Source organism: Rana temporaria, chromosome 4 (genome assembly GCF_905171775.1).
Source record: "Rana temporaria chromosome 4, aRanTem1.1, whole genome shotgun sequence".
Taxonomy (NCBI): Eukaryota; Metazoa; Chordata; class Amphibia; order Anura; family Ranidae; genus Rana; species Rana temporaria.
The window spans coordinates 428,177,053-428,192,650 of NC_053492.1; the positions used below are offsets into that span (position 1 = coordinate 428,177,053).

The following is a 15,598-nucleotide window of genomic DNA, read 5'->3' on the forward strand; positions in this document are numbered from 1 at the left end:
TGGTAGATCTCAGAATTTATGGTTCCATCAATTATGGAAAGTCGTCCAAGTCCTAAAGCTGCAAAGCAGCCCCAGACCATCACGCTACCACCACCATGTCTGACTGTTGGTATGATGTTCTTGTTATGAAAGGCTCTATTCATTTTATGCCAGATGTAACTGGACGCACACCTTCCAAAAAGTAAAATTTTTGTCTCATCAGATCCACAGAATATTTGCCTAAAAGTCTTGGGGATAATCAAAATGTTTTTTGTTAAAGCGGGGGTTCACCCTAAAAAAAAAAAATTCTTTATCTACCATCCCATACAGCATACTAGCGTCAGCTATAGTATGTTTTTTTTTTTTTTTGCTGTATTTACCGTTTAATCCTATAGTTTCGTTTCAGACTCCGGCGGGTAAACAGGCGTTCCTATGAAGAGGGGAACATGATTGACGTCCGGCTATGGCGCGTCACGCGTTCCGAAAATAGCCGAAATAGGACTCGGATATATACGGCGCCTGCGCAGTCAGCTCCTAGTCTGTGTGCAGGCGCCGTATAGCGCCGTGAAGAGCCGAGTCCTACTCCGGCTATTTTCGGAACGCGTGACGCGCCATAGCCGGACGTCAATCATGTTCCCCTCTTCATAGGAACGCCTACTCCCAGCCGGAGTCTGAAACGAAACTAAAGGATTAAATGGTAAATACAGCAAAAAAAATAAAAAAAAAAAACATACTATAGCTGACGCTAGTATGCTGTATGGGTTGGTTCATAGATGTTTTTTAGGGTGAACCTCCACTTTAAATGTGAGATGAGCCTTTGTGTTCTTTTTGGTCAGCAGTGGCTTTGGCCTTGGAACTCTCCCATGGAAGCCATTTTTGCCCAGTCTCTTTCTTATTGTTGAGTCATAAACACTTATCTTACCTGAGGCAAGTGAGGCCTGCAGTTCTTTAGATGTTGTTCTGGGTTCCTCTATGACCTCCTGGATGAGTCGTCGTCATGCTCTTGGAGTCATTTGTGTAGGCCGCCCACTCCTGGGAAGGTTCACCACTGTTCCAAGTTATCTCCATTTTAGATATTGGCTCTCCTCGTGGTTCAGTGGAGTTCCAAAGCCTTAGAAATGGCTTTGAAACCCTTTCAAGACCGATACATGTACATTACTTTGTTTCTAATCTGTTCTTGAATTTTCTAGATTGTGGCCTGATGTGTGGCGTTTTGTGATCTGTTAGCGTGCTTCGCAGCTTGACAGCTTCTATTTATGTGATTTCTTGATTCAACAGGTCTGGCAGTAATCAGGCCTGGGTGTAGCAAGTGAAATTTAACTTGGCTTTCCAAAATAATTGTGGTTAATTACAATTCATTCATGATTCAGCAAGGGAAGGGGCAATTACTTTTTCACATAGGCCAGGCAGGTTTGAACAGCTTTTTTCCCTTAATAGATTAAATAATTTAAAAACTGCATCTTAGATTTATTTGGGTTATCTTTATGTTATATTAAAATTAGTTTGATCTGAATCATTTAAGTGTGAGAAATATGCAAAAAAAAATAAAAAATCAGGAAGGGGGCAAATACTTTTTCACACAGCTGTATTTACACGTGCCAGGAATGCAGATTTTTTTTTTTACTCTAGTAAGAATATGCAGCACTTGTTTACGCTTGTGTGTGAACAATGGGCAGCATTTAAGATCAGTAAAGGAAAATAAAAAAAATGCTGTGCTGAGCTTTTTCAAACTCCTGTAGTGTGCAAGGGGCCTACAGTGGCTGCAATTAATACGTATCATTTCTGGCAAATGTGAGGGGAGCTGCAGTAGGACAACAGAACAGGGTGTACCACACACACCCCTATTTTTTTTTTTGGGGGGGGGGGTGTTATGTGTAACCTATCTTTTTTGTTCACAACAGGTTTAAAAAGCTGCTTTCAAGTATATTTTACAAAAACACTGAAAGAACACAAGTTTCCTTCTAAGGGGCAGGAAAAAAGAATCTGAACACAGACAAGTGTTTGGTGCATCTTGGGAGCCATTACTGCTGTTTTAATGTTGTACATTTTTGTATTTTATTCAGGGCAAAAATGCCTTCTTTAAAGACCTCACTTCAATTCAGTTGCTGCCAAGCGGAGACATGGACCCCAGCATAGTGAGCCTCCGACAACAGGTATCCATAATGAGAGCTTTTTTTTTTTAGTAACTTATTGCTGTTGTATAATATCAATCAGTTGGTTTTGATGCTGCGACCTGGGTGCATCTTCTTTATAGCACAGGGACTGGAATCTTACTGATCAGAGTAGTTTTGGCAGTGACAAGATTAATATGGATTTTGGAAAAGTTAACTTCCTTTAACCCAGTGTTTCTCAATTCCAGTCCTCACGCCCCCCCAACAGGTCAGGTTTTCAGGATTTCCATTATTTTGCACAGGTGATTTGATCAGTTTCACTGCCTTAGTAATCACCACAGCCTTTTCATCTGAGGGAAATCCTAAAAACCTGACCTGTTGGGGGGGGCCTGAGGACTGGAATTGAGAAACACTGCTTTAACCACTTCAGCCCCGGACCAGGCCACTTTTTGCGACTCGGCACTGCGTCGCTTTAACGGACAATTGCGCGGTCGTGAGACGTGGCTCCCAAACAAAATTGCCATCATTTTTCCCCCCACAAATAGAGCTTTCTTTTGGTGGTATTTGATCACCTCTGCCGTTTTTTATTTTTTTGCGATATAAACAAAAATAGGGCGACAATTTTGAGAAAAATTCTATATTTTTAACTTTTTGCTATAATAAATATCCCCAAAAAATATATATAAAAAAAAATGTTTTCCCTCATTTTAGGCCGATACGTATTCTTCTACATATTTTTGGTAGCGTCTACCAAATGGGGGATAGTTTTTATTGCATTTTTATTAATACTTTTTTTCTAGTAATGGGGGCGATCAGCGATTTTTATCGTGACTGCGACATTATGGCGGACACTTTTGACACTATTTTGGGACCATTGTCATTTTTACAGCGATCAGTGCTATAAAAATGCACTGGTTACTGTAAAAATGACACTGGAAGTGAAGGGGTTAACCAAGAGGGGGCGCAGTAGGGGTTAAGTGTGCCCTAATGTGTGATTCTTACTGTGGGGGGGTGTGGCTGGGCGTGTGATGTCACTGATCGTCGTTCCCTATACCAGGGACCAGACGATCAGTGACAGGCTCACTAGGAAGCACGGGGAGAGGTTTGTTTACACCTCTCCCCGTTCTTCCTCTCTGTGACCCGATCTGCAGGTCCTCAGGTGCAACTTCCTCCCCAGCAAGGAGAACAGTGAGCAGCATAATAGTGACATCAACCAATCTGGTGGGACTCGCAGTCAGAGGCATCAGTGCCTTATAAAATCTCACATTACATATATTCAGCTATGAGGCTCAAGGATCATGAAGTACACCGCTATTTTTCAAAAGATTTTCAAAACAAAATGTCAGTCTTTCAAGGTACTACTTTGGCACAGTTAATATTTCTGGGTGCTCTCTTTAAGGCACATAATCTCTTTTTGAGTTCAGGTCCACTTTTTATATTTTAACTACTACCCATTAATCTTAACCGCTTGAGGACCGCCACACGACGATATACGTTGACAAAATGGCATGGCTGGGCACAAGGGCGTACACGTATGTCCCCTTTAAGATCCCAGCCGTGGGTCGCGAGCGCGCCCGGTCCTCTTGTCCGTAACTGTCCCCGCGGGAATAGCAGACCCGATCGCCGCCGGTGTTCTGGACACTTCCTGGTTGTCTGTTTCCTGATCACCACAGTACTGGGAGATTTCTCACTGTGGTGACTAATCAATCCAGTTTCGTTTTACAAAGCATCACTGCCCTCTATTGGCTCTTTGTCTCTGTACATCAGAGAACCAGGAAACAACAGCAAAAACAAAACTAAACAGCAGGTACATTATATGATTGGTTTTTATCTATTTTTAATCCGAATCCGTTAACTATTATGTCTCTATACCCTGTAAACAGTAAATTCAGCAAAAAAAAAAAAAAAATTTCCTTTAGTGACCCTTTAAACTCCCATTTCTCTTGCCTTTTGTAAAAAGAATTCAAGTAACTTCAGCTTTTACCATTAGGTGGCGCTGCATGTAAATTGTGTGCACAGTTTTCCTTATGGGCTCTCTGACCGGTCCCGTTCCTCTGCTGTCTCTCCAGTTCTTAATGAAGTTGATCAGTGCAGCTGTCCAGGCTCAGTTTCAGTCACAAATTACAGTGAAATCAGAAGAAGTGATGGCAGATGTGCCGGGTAATCCGGTGGACTGGCCTGCACTTGCCGTGGAGCTTTCATCACATCTTCAGGTGAATGAAGACACTCTGCGACGCCACTATGTGTGTGAGCTTTACAACTACGGGTTTGACCACCTGGCAGAAGAGGTAAGTGCTATCAGAATTAACTACCGGTAAAAGCATATAATGGAGATTTGGCACCATCTGCTGGAGGCCTAAACACATGACAGGTTTAAGGGAAGCTTGTACTGTCAGAAATATGAGGGCTTTGTCGAAAATGCTAGTTGCCTGGCTTATTTCAGCAATTATAATTTAAGGCTGATTTACAAAAAGGAGCTCAGAATAAATTGTGTGATTATCTACTTCTATCCATGAATATGAAAAGCAAATTCCTGTTTTCTTAATTTGTCTGCACACCATAGGCGTGCGCACAGGGTGTGCCAGGTGTGCCCAGGCACAGATTCCCCCTACTGCCTAGGTCCCCGCTCCTTCCCCTTGCAGCAGTTCTGGCTTCCTGACTCTCCTCTTCCTCTGGCTGTTGCTGCAGGAATGTTTTAGGATGTGTGGGCATGGGGCCAATAAATATGTAACTTACCGGCCCCTTCCCTTTCATTGTGAGTGATCGGTAGTACGTGTTTGAGCTTTGGGGTGCACACCCTAATGCAATAAGCTGCCCACTCCTATGCTGCACATGATTGGATAATTGAATGTTCACAAAATGTATTCTGTAAATCAGCCTAATTGAGTCCCTGAACTGCAAAAAGAATGCAGATTAGAGACCGGATATCGGCCTCTTGCCGTCTGTGTACAGAAGGGCGGGAGTGAGAGGAAAAAGAAGCACAAGGAACCAATCACTTTAGGTGCTTACAAGAGGATGCAGATATGAGGAGAGAGCAGAGTGAGGGAGGTTCGCTTATTACTGTGCTGCTTCTCTTTTCACTGTCCAGTCACAGTCTGGATTGGGTTCAGGACAGCCTGAGCTCAGAGGAAATGGGTTGAATGATGGCAGGCATCAGACTGAGGACATCTAGTGGCAAAAATAAAGTACTGCAGGGGAAATCTCTGCACTAAAAGGGGAATATTGCAGTGCTGCTGGATTTGTTATCTGATTTTATTTTTATTTTTTTTAAGGGCCGATTCACACCAAAAAAACGCACTCCAGATGCATTTTTGCATGCACGTTTTTGGCATGTTCCTAGATGCATTACAGATGCTTTTTTCCTGTTTTTTTTTTTCACTGTACCAATGCGTTCCAGTGCATTTGGGTGTGTTTTTGATGCGTTTTCTGTTCCAGTGCAGGAAAAATACAGCATGTTCTACTTTCTTTTCTGGAACTGACTGCACTGGTGTAAACTATTCCATTGGAAACCATTTGACCTACTTCCCATAGGTTTTTAATGCAGGGGAAAAAAAAGAACTGTATAAGGTGTGAACTGACCCGCAATCTGATTTTTGTCTGGATTTCCCCTCAGTCATCAGAATTGGGGTACTTAAGCCACTGCCAGCTCCTTGTAATTGTTAGATATTATTTGTGGCATAATATTACTGCTTTTGTGTTTAATGAATATTTCTGCTAGGCCATTCTACAAGTGCTGGATAAGGAGGTGCTGGCATCCCAACTACTGGTCTTGTGTGGACAGAGACTGGCACATGCACTGCTGCACACACAGACAAAGGAAGGCATGGAGCTGCTGGCCAGACTGCCACCAACCCTCTGTACCTGGATCAAAGCAATGGTGAGCGCTTGCTGGGCTGACAGTTTTCTGCATGTGGGGCGTTTCATAAACTAGCAGGAGAGCCAAAGGATAATGAAGCAGGAGTGGGGGTATCAGGGTGAGATACAGAGTCACTGCTGAATAGGGGATGAGGGGGGCTGAGCTGCAGAGTCATTCCTTGGAGGAGGGGAGCGGGGAGCTGAGCTGAAGAGAGAACACTTTTGCTGTCAGTTTTACGGATGTATTGCTAGCAGTGATACAAGGACTGATGTCCCATGTTTGCTCCTCTGACTGGGATACACACTGTTGCCCTCGTTTGTGATAATCCCATATTGCCTTTATTTGGTTGGGGGCTAGAAGAGTTCTCTAATGGCCATCCAGATAATGGGAGGCCCGTAGACGTGGTGTATCTTGGATTTTGCAAAAGCATTTGATACCGTTCCCCATAAACGTTTACTGTACAAAGTAAGTTCTGTTGGCATGGACCATAAGGTGAGTACATGGATTGAAAACTGGGTACAGGGGCGCGTTCAGAGGGTGGTGATAAATGGGGAGTACTCTGAATAGTCGGGGTGGGTAGTGGGGTCCCTCAGGGTTCTGTGCTGGAACCAATCATGTTAAATGTATTCATAAATGACCTGGAGGATGGAATAAATGGCTCAATCTCTATTTGCGGACAATACAAAGCTAAGCAGGGCAATAACTTCTCTGCAGGATGTGGAAACCTTGCAAGAAGATCTGAACAAATTAATGGGATGGGCAACTACATGGCAAATGAGGTTCAATGTAGAAAAATTTTAAATCCATTTGGGTAGCAAAAACATTAATGCAATCTACTCACCAGGGGGAGAACCTCTGGGGGAATCTAGGATGAAAATGGACCTGGGGGTCCTAGTAGATGATAGGCTCAGCAATGCCAAGCAAAGCAAACAGAATATTGGCATTAATAAGGGGATTCACTCCAAAGATAAAATAATTCTCCCGCTCTACAAGACTCTGGTCCGGCCGCACCTGGAGTATGCTGTCCAGTTCTGGGCACCAGTTCTCAGGAAGGATGTACTGGAACTGGAGAGAGTTCAGAGAAGGGCAACAAAGCTAATAAAGGGTCTGGAGGATATTCGTTATGAGGAAAGGTTGTGAGCACTGAACTTATTCTCTCTGGAGAAGGGATATGATTTAATGTACAAATACCGTACTGGTGATCCCACAATAGGGATAAAACTTTTCAGTGAAAGGAAATTTATTAAGACACACGACCATTCACTAAAATTAAAAAAGTGGTTTAGGCTTAAACTGCATAGAGGGTTCTTTACTGTAAGAGTGGCAAGGATGTGGAAATCCCTTCCACAGTCAGTGGTCTCAGCGGGGAGCATTAATAATTTTCAAAAAATGATTAGATGAGAAACTGAACTACCACAACATACAATGTAATACTGCCATATAATCACATACATGGGTTGGACTTGTGTCTTTTTTTCAACCTCACCTACTATGTAACTACAGTGTATTGATTATTTGATTATGTAACCATTGGATTTTCTACTGCTACACACTAATTTAATGCTGGGAGGGGGTGACATTGCTCGGGGAGGTATAGTTTATGGCAGCTTGGTCCTGCAAGACTGGTTTTGCTGTCAATTGGTTCTATATTTTGCATTTTATATTTTTGTGTTCATTCCTTTCTTTTTTATTCAAAAGTTTTCAAAAAAATTAACTACTCAGTGACTGTAACTACAGAAGTCAGAGTGGTATTGTTTTGAAACTAATACTTGTTAAGAATATTAAAATTACTTGCCTAGCCATACGGTTTACAGTGACATTTTATGCATTTTACTACAAAAAGGGAAAAAAAAAATCTCAATGTGTATTGACTGAAATCCTTTTTTCCCTAATTATATAATGAAGATGGAGGCGGCCAATATATGTGCTTCTTCCTGCTGCTCAATAACTGCAATTGACTGATTCTGTAGCTTCACAACCATTAGAGGGTGAAGGGGAGATGGTAATGTAGCTGCTAAAAATCATTTTCTATTGAAAGATGTTTGTAGAAACACATCGCATAGTTATGGAGAGGAAAGAGGCTGGTATTGGCCATATTGTCCCATCTCTGAGTAAAACTGTTGTATTGGTTATTTTTAGCCAATTGCAAGGCAGTAGCTGTGTTGGGTAGCACCTGTCTATGGGGACCTTATGGGAGAAACATATCGACTTATTTCTTTTTTTTGAGCATTAATCAGAACATAGGGAATTTCATTTTTTATTACAAAAAGTAGATCAATGAAATCTGTCACAGAATAGAGAAGCGGTGGGACTCTCACAGCACCCATTACCATTGAGGAATAGAGACTGGAATCTACACTTTAAAAGAGGAGCATTCTACTAAATCTGCTTTGTTCTTCTTTTAGGATCCACAAGATCTCCAGAACACAGATGTGCCAATCTCCACCACGGCCAAAATGGTAGACAAGGTTGTTGAACTTCTCCCAGAAAACAATGGTCAATACAGCCTGGCCCTGAACCTCATAGAAGCTGTGGAAGCCATGTTGTCTGCATTGTGACAGTGCACAGGTCCGGACTGCGTTCTATATGAAGGCTAAACCAGCCATCCTCTCTAAATCCATTACTAATGATACCAAACAATCCTACTCCTCCCAACACTGACAGTTGAGTTATGAGTGGGATGGATCACCGTCCAGCTTCTTGGAGGCTCCAGTAGGGAGGGATCCCAACCGCTTGTGTCCTCACACAGGGAAGATGTCTCCACTTTGACTCCCTGGTTATTAGTTTTGCGCTACGGAGAACTCATCAGGGGAGGGTTACGTCATTTGGTGGAGCTTGAAATTCTGGATGAAATTTCTTCGAGTGGAGTCCTGAGCAGAAACCAGCAAGTGTGCAATACTGAAAAGATCATCTTCATCCTTGTAAAATGTTCCACCACAAAATAATATGCAAATACCTATGATTGAAGAGAACCTGTCCCCCCCCCCCCCCCCAGATCCCTGTTTTATTAATGGAAGGAAATTGCCATGGCTTACTGTAAAGCAAGTGGGCAGGTCCTGTCACTGTATATCAGAAACCGGACACTGCCTTCGCTGATTTCCATATTAACTCCTAGAATCAAAGTGCTCTTACTGGCCGCCAGCATTCTAGAAAGCTGCAGATACACCTTGGATTGTAGCGAGTAGTATATAGCCATGTCTCAGCCCAACCAATGTGGGAACGGGGTAACTTTTATTTAAAGTCCGATTGCATTGTCTGCTATAAATGTATCAGATTATAGTATTAAAAAAAAAAAAAACACAGATGTGAAATCATTTTTTAAAGTTATTACAGACAAGCCTGGAGGACCAGCACAGCGTCCCGGGTATCTGCAGACCTGATTACTGCGCCACAGTCCTTCAGCCAAGTCTACAGACAAATGATTTACTAATATGCAACATTATCATTTTTTCTCTTAATACTTTCTATGTGAACCGAAACGGGGGACATTTCTGAACAAGGTTGCATTTTATTTCATAGTATGCGAGTGTATACACAACATTCCGAATACATAATCCCACTGTTATGGCTGAGCTTCGGCAAGTGGCAAACCACTTGGGATTTTGTGATTCTATGTGCCAACTCTGCAAATGTTTTATGGCTTGTGCAACTTCGTGGTAGAATTCCAGGATATAGCCAACTACTCTTAAAAATCCCCCTTAAAGCGTATCGCCGCCGCAAAAAAATATTAAAAGTCAGCAGCTACAAATACTGCAGCTGCTGACTTTTAATATATGGACACTTACCTGTCCTGGAGTCCAGCGACGTCGGCAGCAGAAGACGAGCAATCGCAAGATTTGTTTTGACTGGAAAGGGGGCGAGCTGCCCGCCGAGTAAAGAGGATAAGCAAGTAAGATTTGTAAGAGGTGGTGCAGCAGCCAGAAAAGGGGCATACATCATTAAAGTTTTTAATTACAATTTTTGGCCATACTTCATTAACAGGAGTTTAACTGTAGAGTCAAGCAGTCCAGTGAGCATCCGTGTTATATAGAAAAACAGACTCTTCGATATTAACTTATTTATTAATTTACCAAGAAAATATGGCCTAATTATCATCTTAGTGTTTAATATCATATTAAACAAAAATAGATCTGCAGATTCTAGAGACTGTATAAAAAACATACAACAGAAGGAGGAATTTTACACTGCACACCCGGCTCTGGTCAGCCACTATGATTCCTCATTATCTGATCACATCCTCCTGATAAAGTAAATTATAACTAAAGTATAAAACAAAATAACTGCCAACCCCAAAGTGCCTTTGTTCAGGTACACGGGTTGTCAGTTTGTCATTTTTTTTTTTTTAATCCAAAGAACTTAAAAACATTGATTAGGAAACTCTTTGGCCTCGTGCACACTGGGGCTTTTCAACGCTTTCTGGCGGGAGCGGCTATAAAAACGCATTTTTGCGAAAGCATTTAGGAGCGTCAAATGCTCAGGCATTTATTGCATTGGCTCGAATATTCATTTATTTTGGCCATTGAAATAAAAAATGCTCAAGCGCCAAATGCACCTAGCAGGTGCATCAGGCAGAGGGAGAAATGCCTGGAAAAGCAACATTTGTGAGCACAAGTGTGCTTGAGGCCCAACAGCCAACACAGATATGCAAGCAGACGTTTTACAGGCTGAATTTATTTGAAATAGAGGCAGCTGAATGAATATATGTCCAGCCTAGAAAATAGATGCTTCCATTTCATGCGACAAGTCCACTGCAGGGTAATACATTTCCTTTTCAATAACTTAAGAAATGCTTGGCATATGTATACCAGACTTGGTTAAATAATGGCTTTGCACTTATTTGGGGGTTTCATATCCCATCATGCATTGCCAGCCTGAAACATCAAAGGTGATTAGAGCCTTAATGACCAAGTGATGCCTTTCAGTGATTGTTCTGCCCCCTAGAGGCCATTAGTGCTTCTGCAGGTATTTCCTTTGCAGCTACTGCAGTCCTTAGGTGTTTACAGATAAGAGAGGCCCATATTACCATTTAATAGTCTGCAGACATATGTATTATATTCCTGAGTCCTCTGGTATCACTTGCTCTATTTCCCAGCGATGGCTTCCAGGCACCGTGGACAAGGCGTCAGTGCGGAGGTGGCGACGTATTTCCTGCACCTGGGGCAGCGCTCTTTGGTACTTTTCTGAATCACAACTTTATACGACTCGTTCTCACAAATGTCCCCACCTAGGAAAAATAAATGGTTTGTGTGAAAGGTTAGATAGAAGGTGATTTGGTTAACATGATGATGCTTTGCAAGAGCCGTTTATAAAACCAGCAGGCCAGGTTTTCCTACCTTCTAAGTTGATAAGGAAAGATCCATTGAGCACAATGGCCCCTGCTTGTAGATCCAATGGTAACTCTGTCACGAGGCTGGTCTGAGACACCATTAATAGTTCATTGAGCTGTGATGTGCTGGATGTCTCCACCATCTGCAGCGTCTGAGAGACAAAACCGTATGAAGCAATCAGTCAATGACACATCCAGAGGATCCACAGCATTTTAGTAATCGAGGGTCAAGATGGAAAAATACTCCTCTGTGCTCGATATTTATGTACAATTATAACTTCATCGACAATTTGATAATGAAGGACGTATATCAAAAAATTGCACCACGCTCCAGATAAACTCATCTGTGACTTCCGGAGTCTAAGCGGCCATAAATGCTGATAGACCTCCCCTCACCTGCGTGAGTAGGGGCACCCCTTTACTGTCAAGAGGACTTTGGGGGTCCAGTTCTCACAGAACTAGTGGGAAGGGTGTGTTTTTACCAAGTTACATTCTAGATCAGGGATAAGCAATTAGCGGACCTTCAGCTGTTGCAAAACTACAAGTCCCATCATGCCTCTGCATGTCATGCTTGTGGCTGTCAGTCTGGCTATGCCTCATGGGACTTGAAGTTCTGCAACAGCTGGAGGTCCGCTAATTGCCGATCCCTGTTGTAGATGAAGGCATTCAAGGATGGGCCAAACAGCCGTTTACCCTCCAAGGTAAGCCTCTCAATTTGCTTCTTGCAAAGAAGTTCCATCGACTTACACTTTAACCCCTTCCATACAGGGCACTTATACACCTTCCCGCCCAGACCAATTTTTAGCTTTCAGCACTGTTGCACTTTGAATGACAATTGCGCGGTCATGCTACACTGTACCCAAACAAAATTTTTATCATTTTGTACCCACAAATAGAGCTTTCTTTTGGTGATATTTGATCACCTCTGGGATATTTATTTTCTGCAATTTTTTTAAAAAAATAACTGAAAATTTAGAAAAAAAACTTTTTTTTTGTTTCTGTTATAAAACATTGTAAATAAGTACGTTTTCTCCTTCACTGATGGTACTGCACTGACGGGCACTGATATGGTGGCATTGATGGGCACTAATAGGTGGCACGGATGGGCACCGATAGGCACTATCGTATGTGTTGTAATAATGGATGCCAATCAGTGCCAAACAATGCCTGCCAATCAGTGATGCCCATTGTGGGCACTGATTGGCATCCATTTTTTGTGTCCTTCTCATCCCTGGTGGTCTAGGGTGGCATACCTTTTTTTTTTTTTGCATCCCTGGTGGTCTAGTGGGAATCCCTGGTGGTCCAGTGGGCATCCTAGGGGGGGGCTGTGCTGATAATCGATCAGCACAAACCCCCCCTATCACAGGAGCAGCCGATCGGCTCTCCTCTACTCGCGTCTGACAGACGCGAGTGAGGAAAAGCCGATTACCGGCTTTTCCTGTTTACATCGTGATCAGCCGTGATTGGACACGGCTGATCACGTGGTAAAGAGTCTCAGTGAGAGACTCTTTACCTTGATCAGTGTTGCGGGGTGTCAGGCTGACACCCTGCAACAACGATCGCCACGATGCGCACCCAGCGTCTTAAAATTCTGAGGACGTCATATGACGTTCAGTCAGGATTCTACAACCACTTTGCCGACGTCAATATGTCATTGGTGGGCGGCAAGTGGTTAAACAGTAGCTTTTATTGGAGGTTGCACAAATAAAAGGGGTACCACTAGACATATTATATCAGTTGAGAATAAAACAAATGGGTAACATACATCCCATATAATGCCCTCTATGAATGGGAATGTTAGTACTTTATAAAGCAGAACCTTGGCCATTCTCACCTCCATCAACTCAAACAACAGTCCAGGTTCAATGACAACTGTGAGTTCATACTCAGCGGTATTCTTTCCCGGAATGGCACCCAGAAAGATGTCTCTAATGGAACAAGCGGCCTCCACAGCTTCTACAAGGCCAGGTTTCCTCCACACAGAGTTGGGCACTATCCAGCCTCCATGGAAAACACTTTGGTTTTCTGCTCCATCAGGGCAAAGGACAGAAAAAAAAAAAGATTCCATTACTGAAGAGTACAATTTCAGGAAACCAACAAGGTCTCTGGGTTACAAAGATCAAAAAGAACATCAGATACCTTTGTTATAAGGCAAATGCTGGAACACTTCTTCTGCAAGGTGTGGAAGGATGGGTGCAAATGAGCGTACCACAATATCCAAAGCCGCAGCCAAGACTGTCTGACAGGAGCGGCGCTTGGGATCTTTCGCCTCCTCGCAGTAAAGCCTGAAAGTGTCACAAACAAGACAGAGATAGATATACATATAGAGAGTTTTACAATCCACAGTCCCCGTAATAGAAACTCACACACTCCAGGGTCCCTCCCAATCCATATTCCTAAGTAAATCCAGCATGCAACGACCCAGCATGCACTGGCCAATGTCACACGGGGGCGATGCCACCCAGTGAAGTTGCCTGGTGGCCCCGCCCTTTAGCTATTGGGAACTGTCAGATGACTGAGCTTGCAGACAGCAGGAGCCAGCAACGGGTCCAGGCCTCATCATCTAAGATCCACATCAGACCCGAAGTGCGCTCCTTAACAACCAGCTGTTGTTAAAGACACCTGTGGCTGTCGGCTCCAAAAATTTGCATCTGAACTGTATCTGGAAATTGCAGCTGAACTGTATCTGGAAATTGCTTTGGAAACTCGGTGAAAAGCGGACGGGACACCGGACATGTGTGGACCTACCCTAACACCGACTAAAGCAATGCCTCAATGTGTATGTTACCCCAACATTTCATATTTTCGATAAGTCTCTTTTGTAACAAGCACTTTTATGAAAACATATCCGGTTCTCTTTGTATTGCTTCCTTTGTGTGAAATACCTGGTGGTCCTGCCAATCCCCCTGCTTTCCAATTTCAAACTGACCACACTAGGTATGAATGCACATCCATCTCAGCATGGTCAGTTTTTTCCTTTGGATTCTATTTGGGAGAACAGCCTGCCTGTACTCCAGTTTTCAGACTTGTGCTGACACCCCCCCTACACATCTAATCACTGGGAAGATCAGTGTGCCGCTGTTTCTCTGCCTCCTGCTGACACAGTGTCCTCCAGTACTGTGAAGTGAGCAATCCGGCGGCCATGGGACTTCCATCTTTACCAGGTCTTCCTTCCAAGTTCCATGCCTTCGGCCGTTCAAAAGGCGATGAGCAAAGGAGTCACATCGTAGGGGGAACAGATCGGGAGCCGTAAATGTTTAATGAGCTGTGCATACGTGGCTCAGTGTGCATGGTGGCTGACAGGCAGGAAAAAGCATGCATGTCAGAAGGGACCAATAGGGTCTCTTCTGTCATAAATACCCATAAATACCCTGGCTGTCTATTACGTTTACAACCACTTTAACACGTTACCTACCAAGTCATTGTAAAATGACGTAGGCGGGAACCCTCCCTCCTTCAGAGTGGACGTCCTTGCATTCCCGGGCGGCAAGGAGGCGCGCGCACCCCCACCGCATTGCTCGGGACCCGGTGCGCGTCCTCGGCGGCCGCAATGTCCGCCGGGCACCCGCAATTGCCCTTAATTACGACAGGACCATGGATCTGTGTGTGTAAACACACAGATCCATGTCCTGTCAGCGGTGTTCCCAGTACAGAGGAACACACATCGGTCTCCTCCCCTTGTGAGTGCCCTCCCCCTTACAGTTAGAACACACCTTAGGGAACATATTAACCCCTTCCTCGCCCCCTAGTGTTAACCCCTTCCCTGTCAGTCACATTTACACAGTAATCAGTGCAGTTTTATAGCAATAATCGCTGTATAAATATGAATGGCCCCAAAAATGTGTCCGATATGCCCGCCGCAATGTCACGGTCACAATAAAAATCGCAGATCGCCGCCATTACTAGTAAAAAATATATAAATAAATAAAAATGCCATAATTCTATTTCCTATTTTGTAGATGCTAGAACTTTTGCGCAAACCGATCAAATAGGCTTATTGCAATTATTTTTACCAAAAATATGAAGAAGAATACGTATCGGTCTAAACTGAGGAAAAAAGTAAAAAAAAAAAAAAAAATTATAATATTTATTAAATCAGAAAGTAAAAGATAGTGTTTTTTTTTTCAAAATTGTCGCTCTTCTTTTGTTTATAGCGCAAAAAATAAAAACCGCAGAGGTGATCAAATACCACCAAAAGAAAGCTCTATTTGTGTTTGGGAGCCACGTCACATGACCGCGCAATTGTCATTCAAAGTGCGACAGCACTGAAAACTAAAAATTGGTCTGGGCAGGAAGGGGGTGAAAATGCCCGGTATTGAAGTGGTT

General features: G+C 43.2%; 2 protein-coding genes across 2 annotated transcripts in view; one reads left to right on the forward strand and one right to left on the reverse strand.

Annotated features, from left to right (window-relative positions):
* RAB3GAP2 (RAB3 GTPase activating non-catalytic protein subunit 2) overlaps positions 1-8,933 on the forward strand; it is a 149,384-nt gene extending 140,451 nt beyond the window's left edge. Inside the window, exons 31-34 of the mRNA XM_040351419.1 lie at positions 2,043-2,132; positions 4,160-4,378; positions 5,809-5,967; positions 8,352-8,933. Of these exons, the coding sequence (XP_040207353.1) occupies positions 2,043-2,132; positions 4,160-4,378; positions 5,809-5,967; positions 8,352-8,504 (621 nt within the window). The 3' untranslated portion in view covers positions 8,505-8,933. The remainder of the gene's footprint in view (positions 1-2,042; positions 2,133-4,159; positions 4,379-5,808; positions 5,968-8,351) is intronic.
* A 1,055-nt stretch (positions 8,934-9,988) lies between these two features.
* IARS2 (isoleucyl-tRNA synthetase 2, mitochondrial) overlaps positions 9,989-15,598 on the reverse strand; it is an 88,614-nt gene continuing 83,004 nt past the window's right edge. The window contains exons 20-23 of the mRNA XM_040351420.1: positions 13,412-13,557; positions 13,107-13,297; positions 11,280-11,424; positions 9,989-11,170 (exon numbers count right to left, since the gene is read on the reverse strand). Of these exons, the coding sequence (XP_040207354.1) occupies positions 11,028-11,170; positions 11,280-11,424; positions 13,107-13,297; positions 13,412-13,557 (625 nt within the window). The 3' untranslated portion in view covers positions 9,989-11,027. The remainder of the gene's footprint in view (positions 11,171-11,279; positions 11,425-13,106; positions 13,298-13,411; positions 13,558-15,598) is intronic.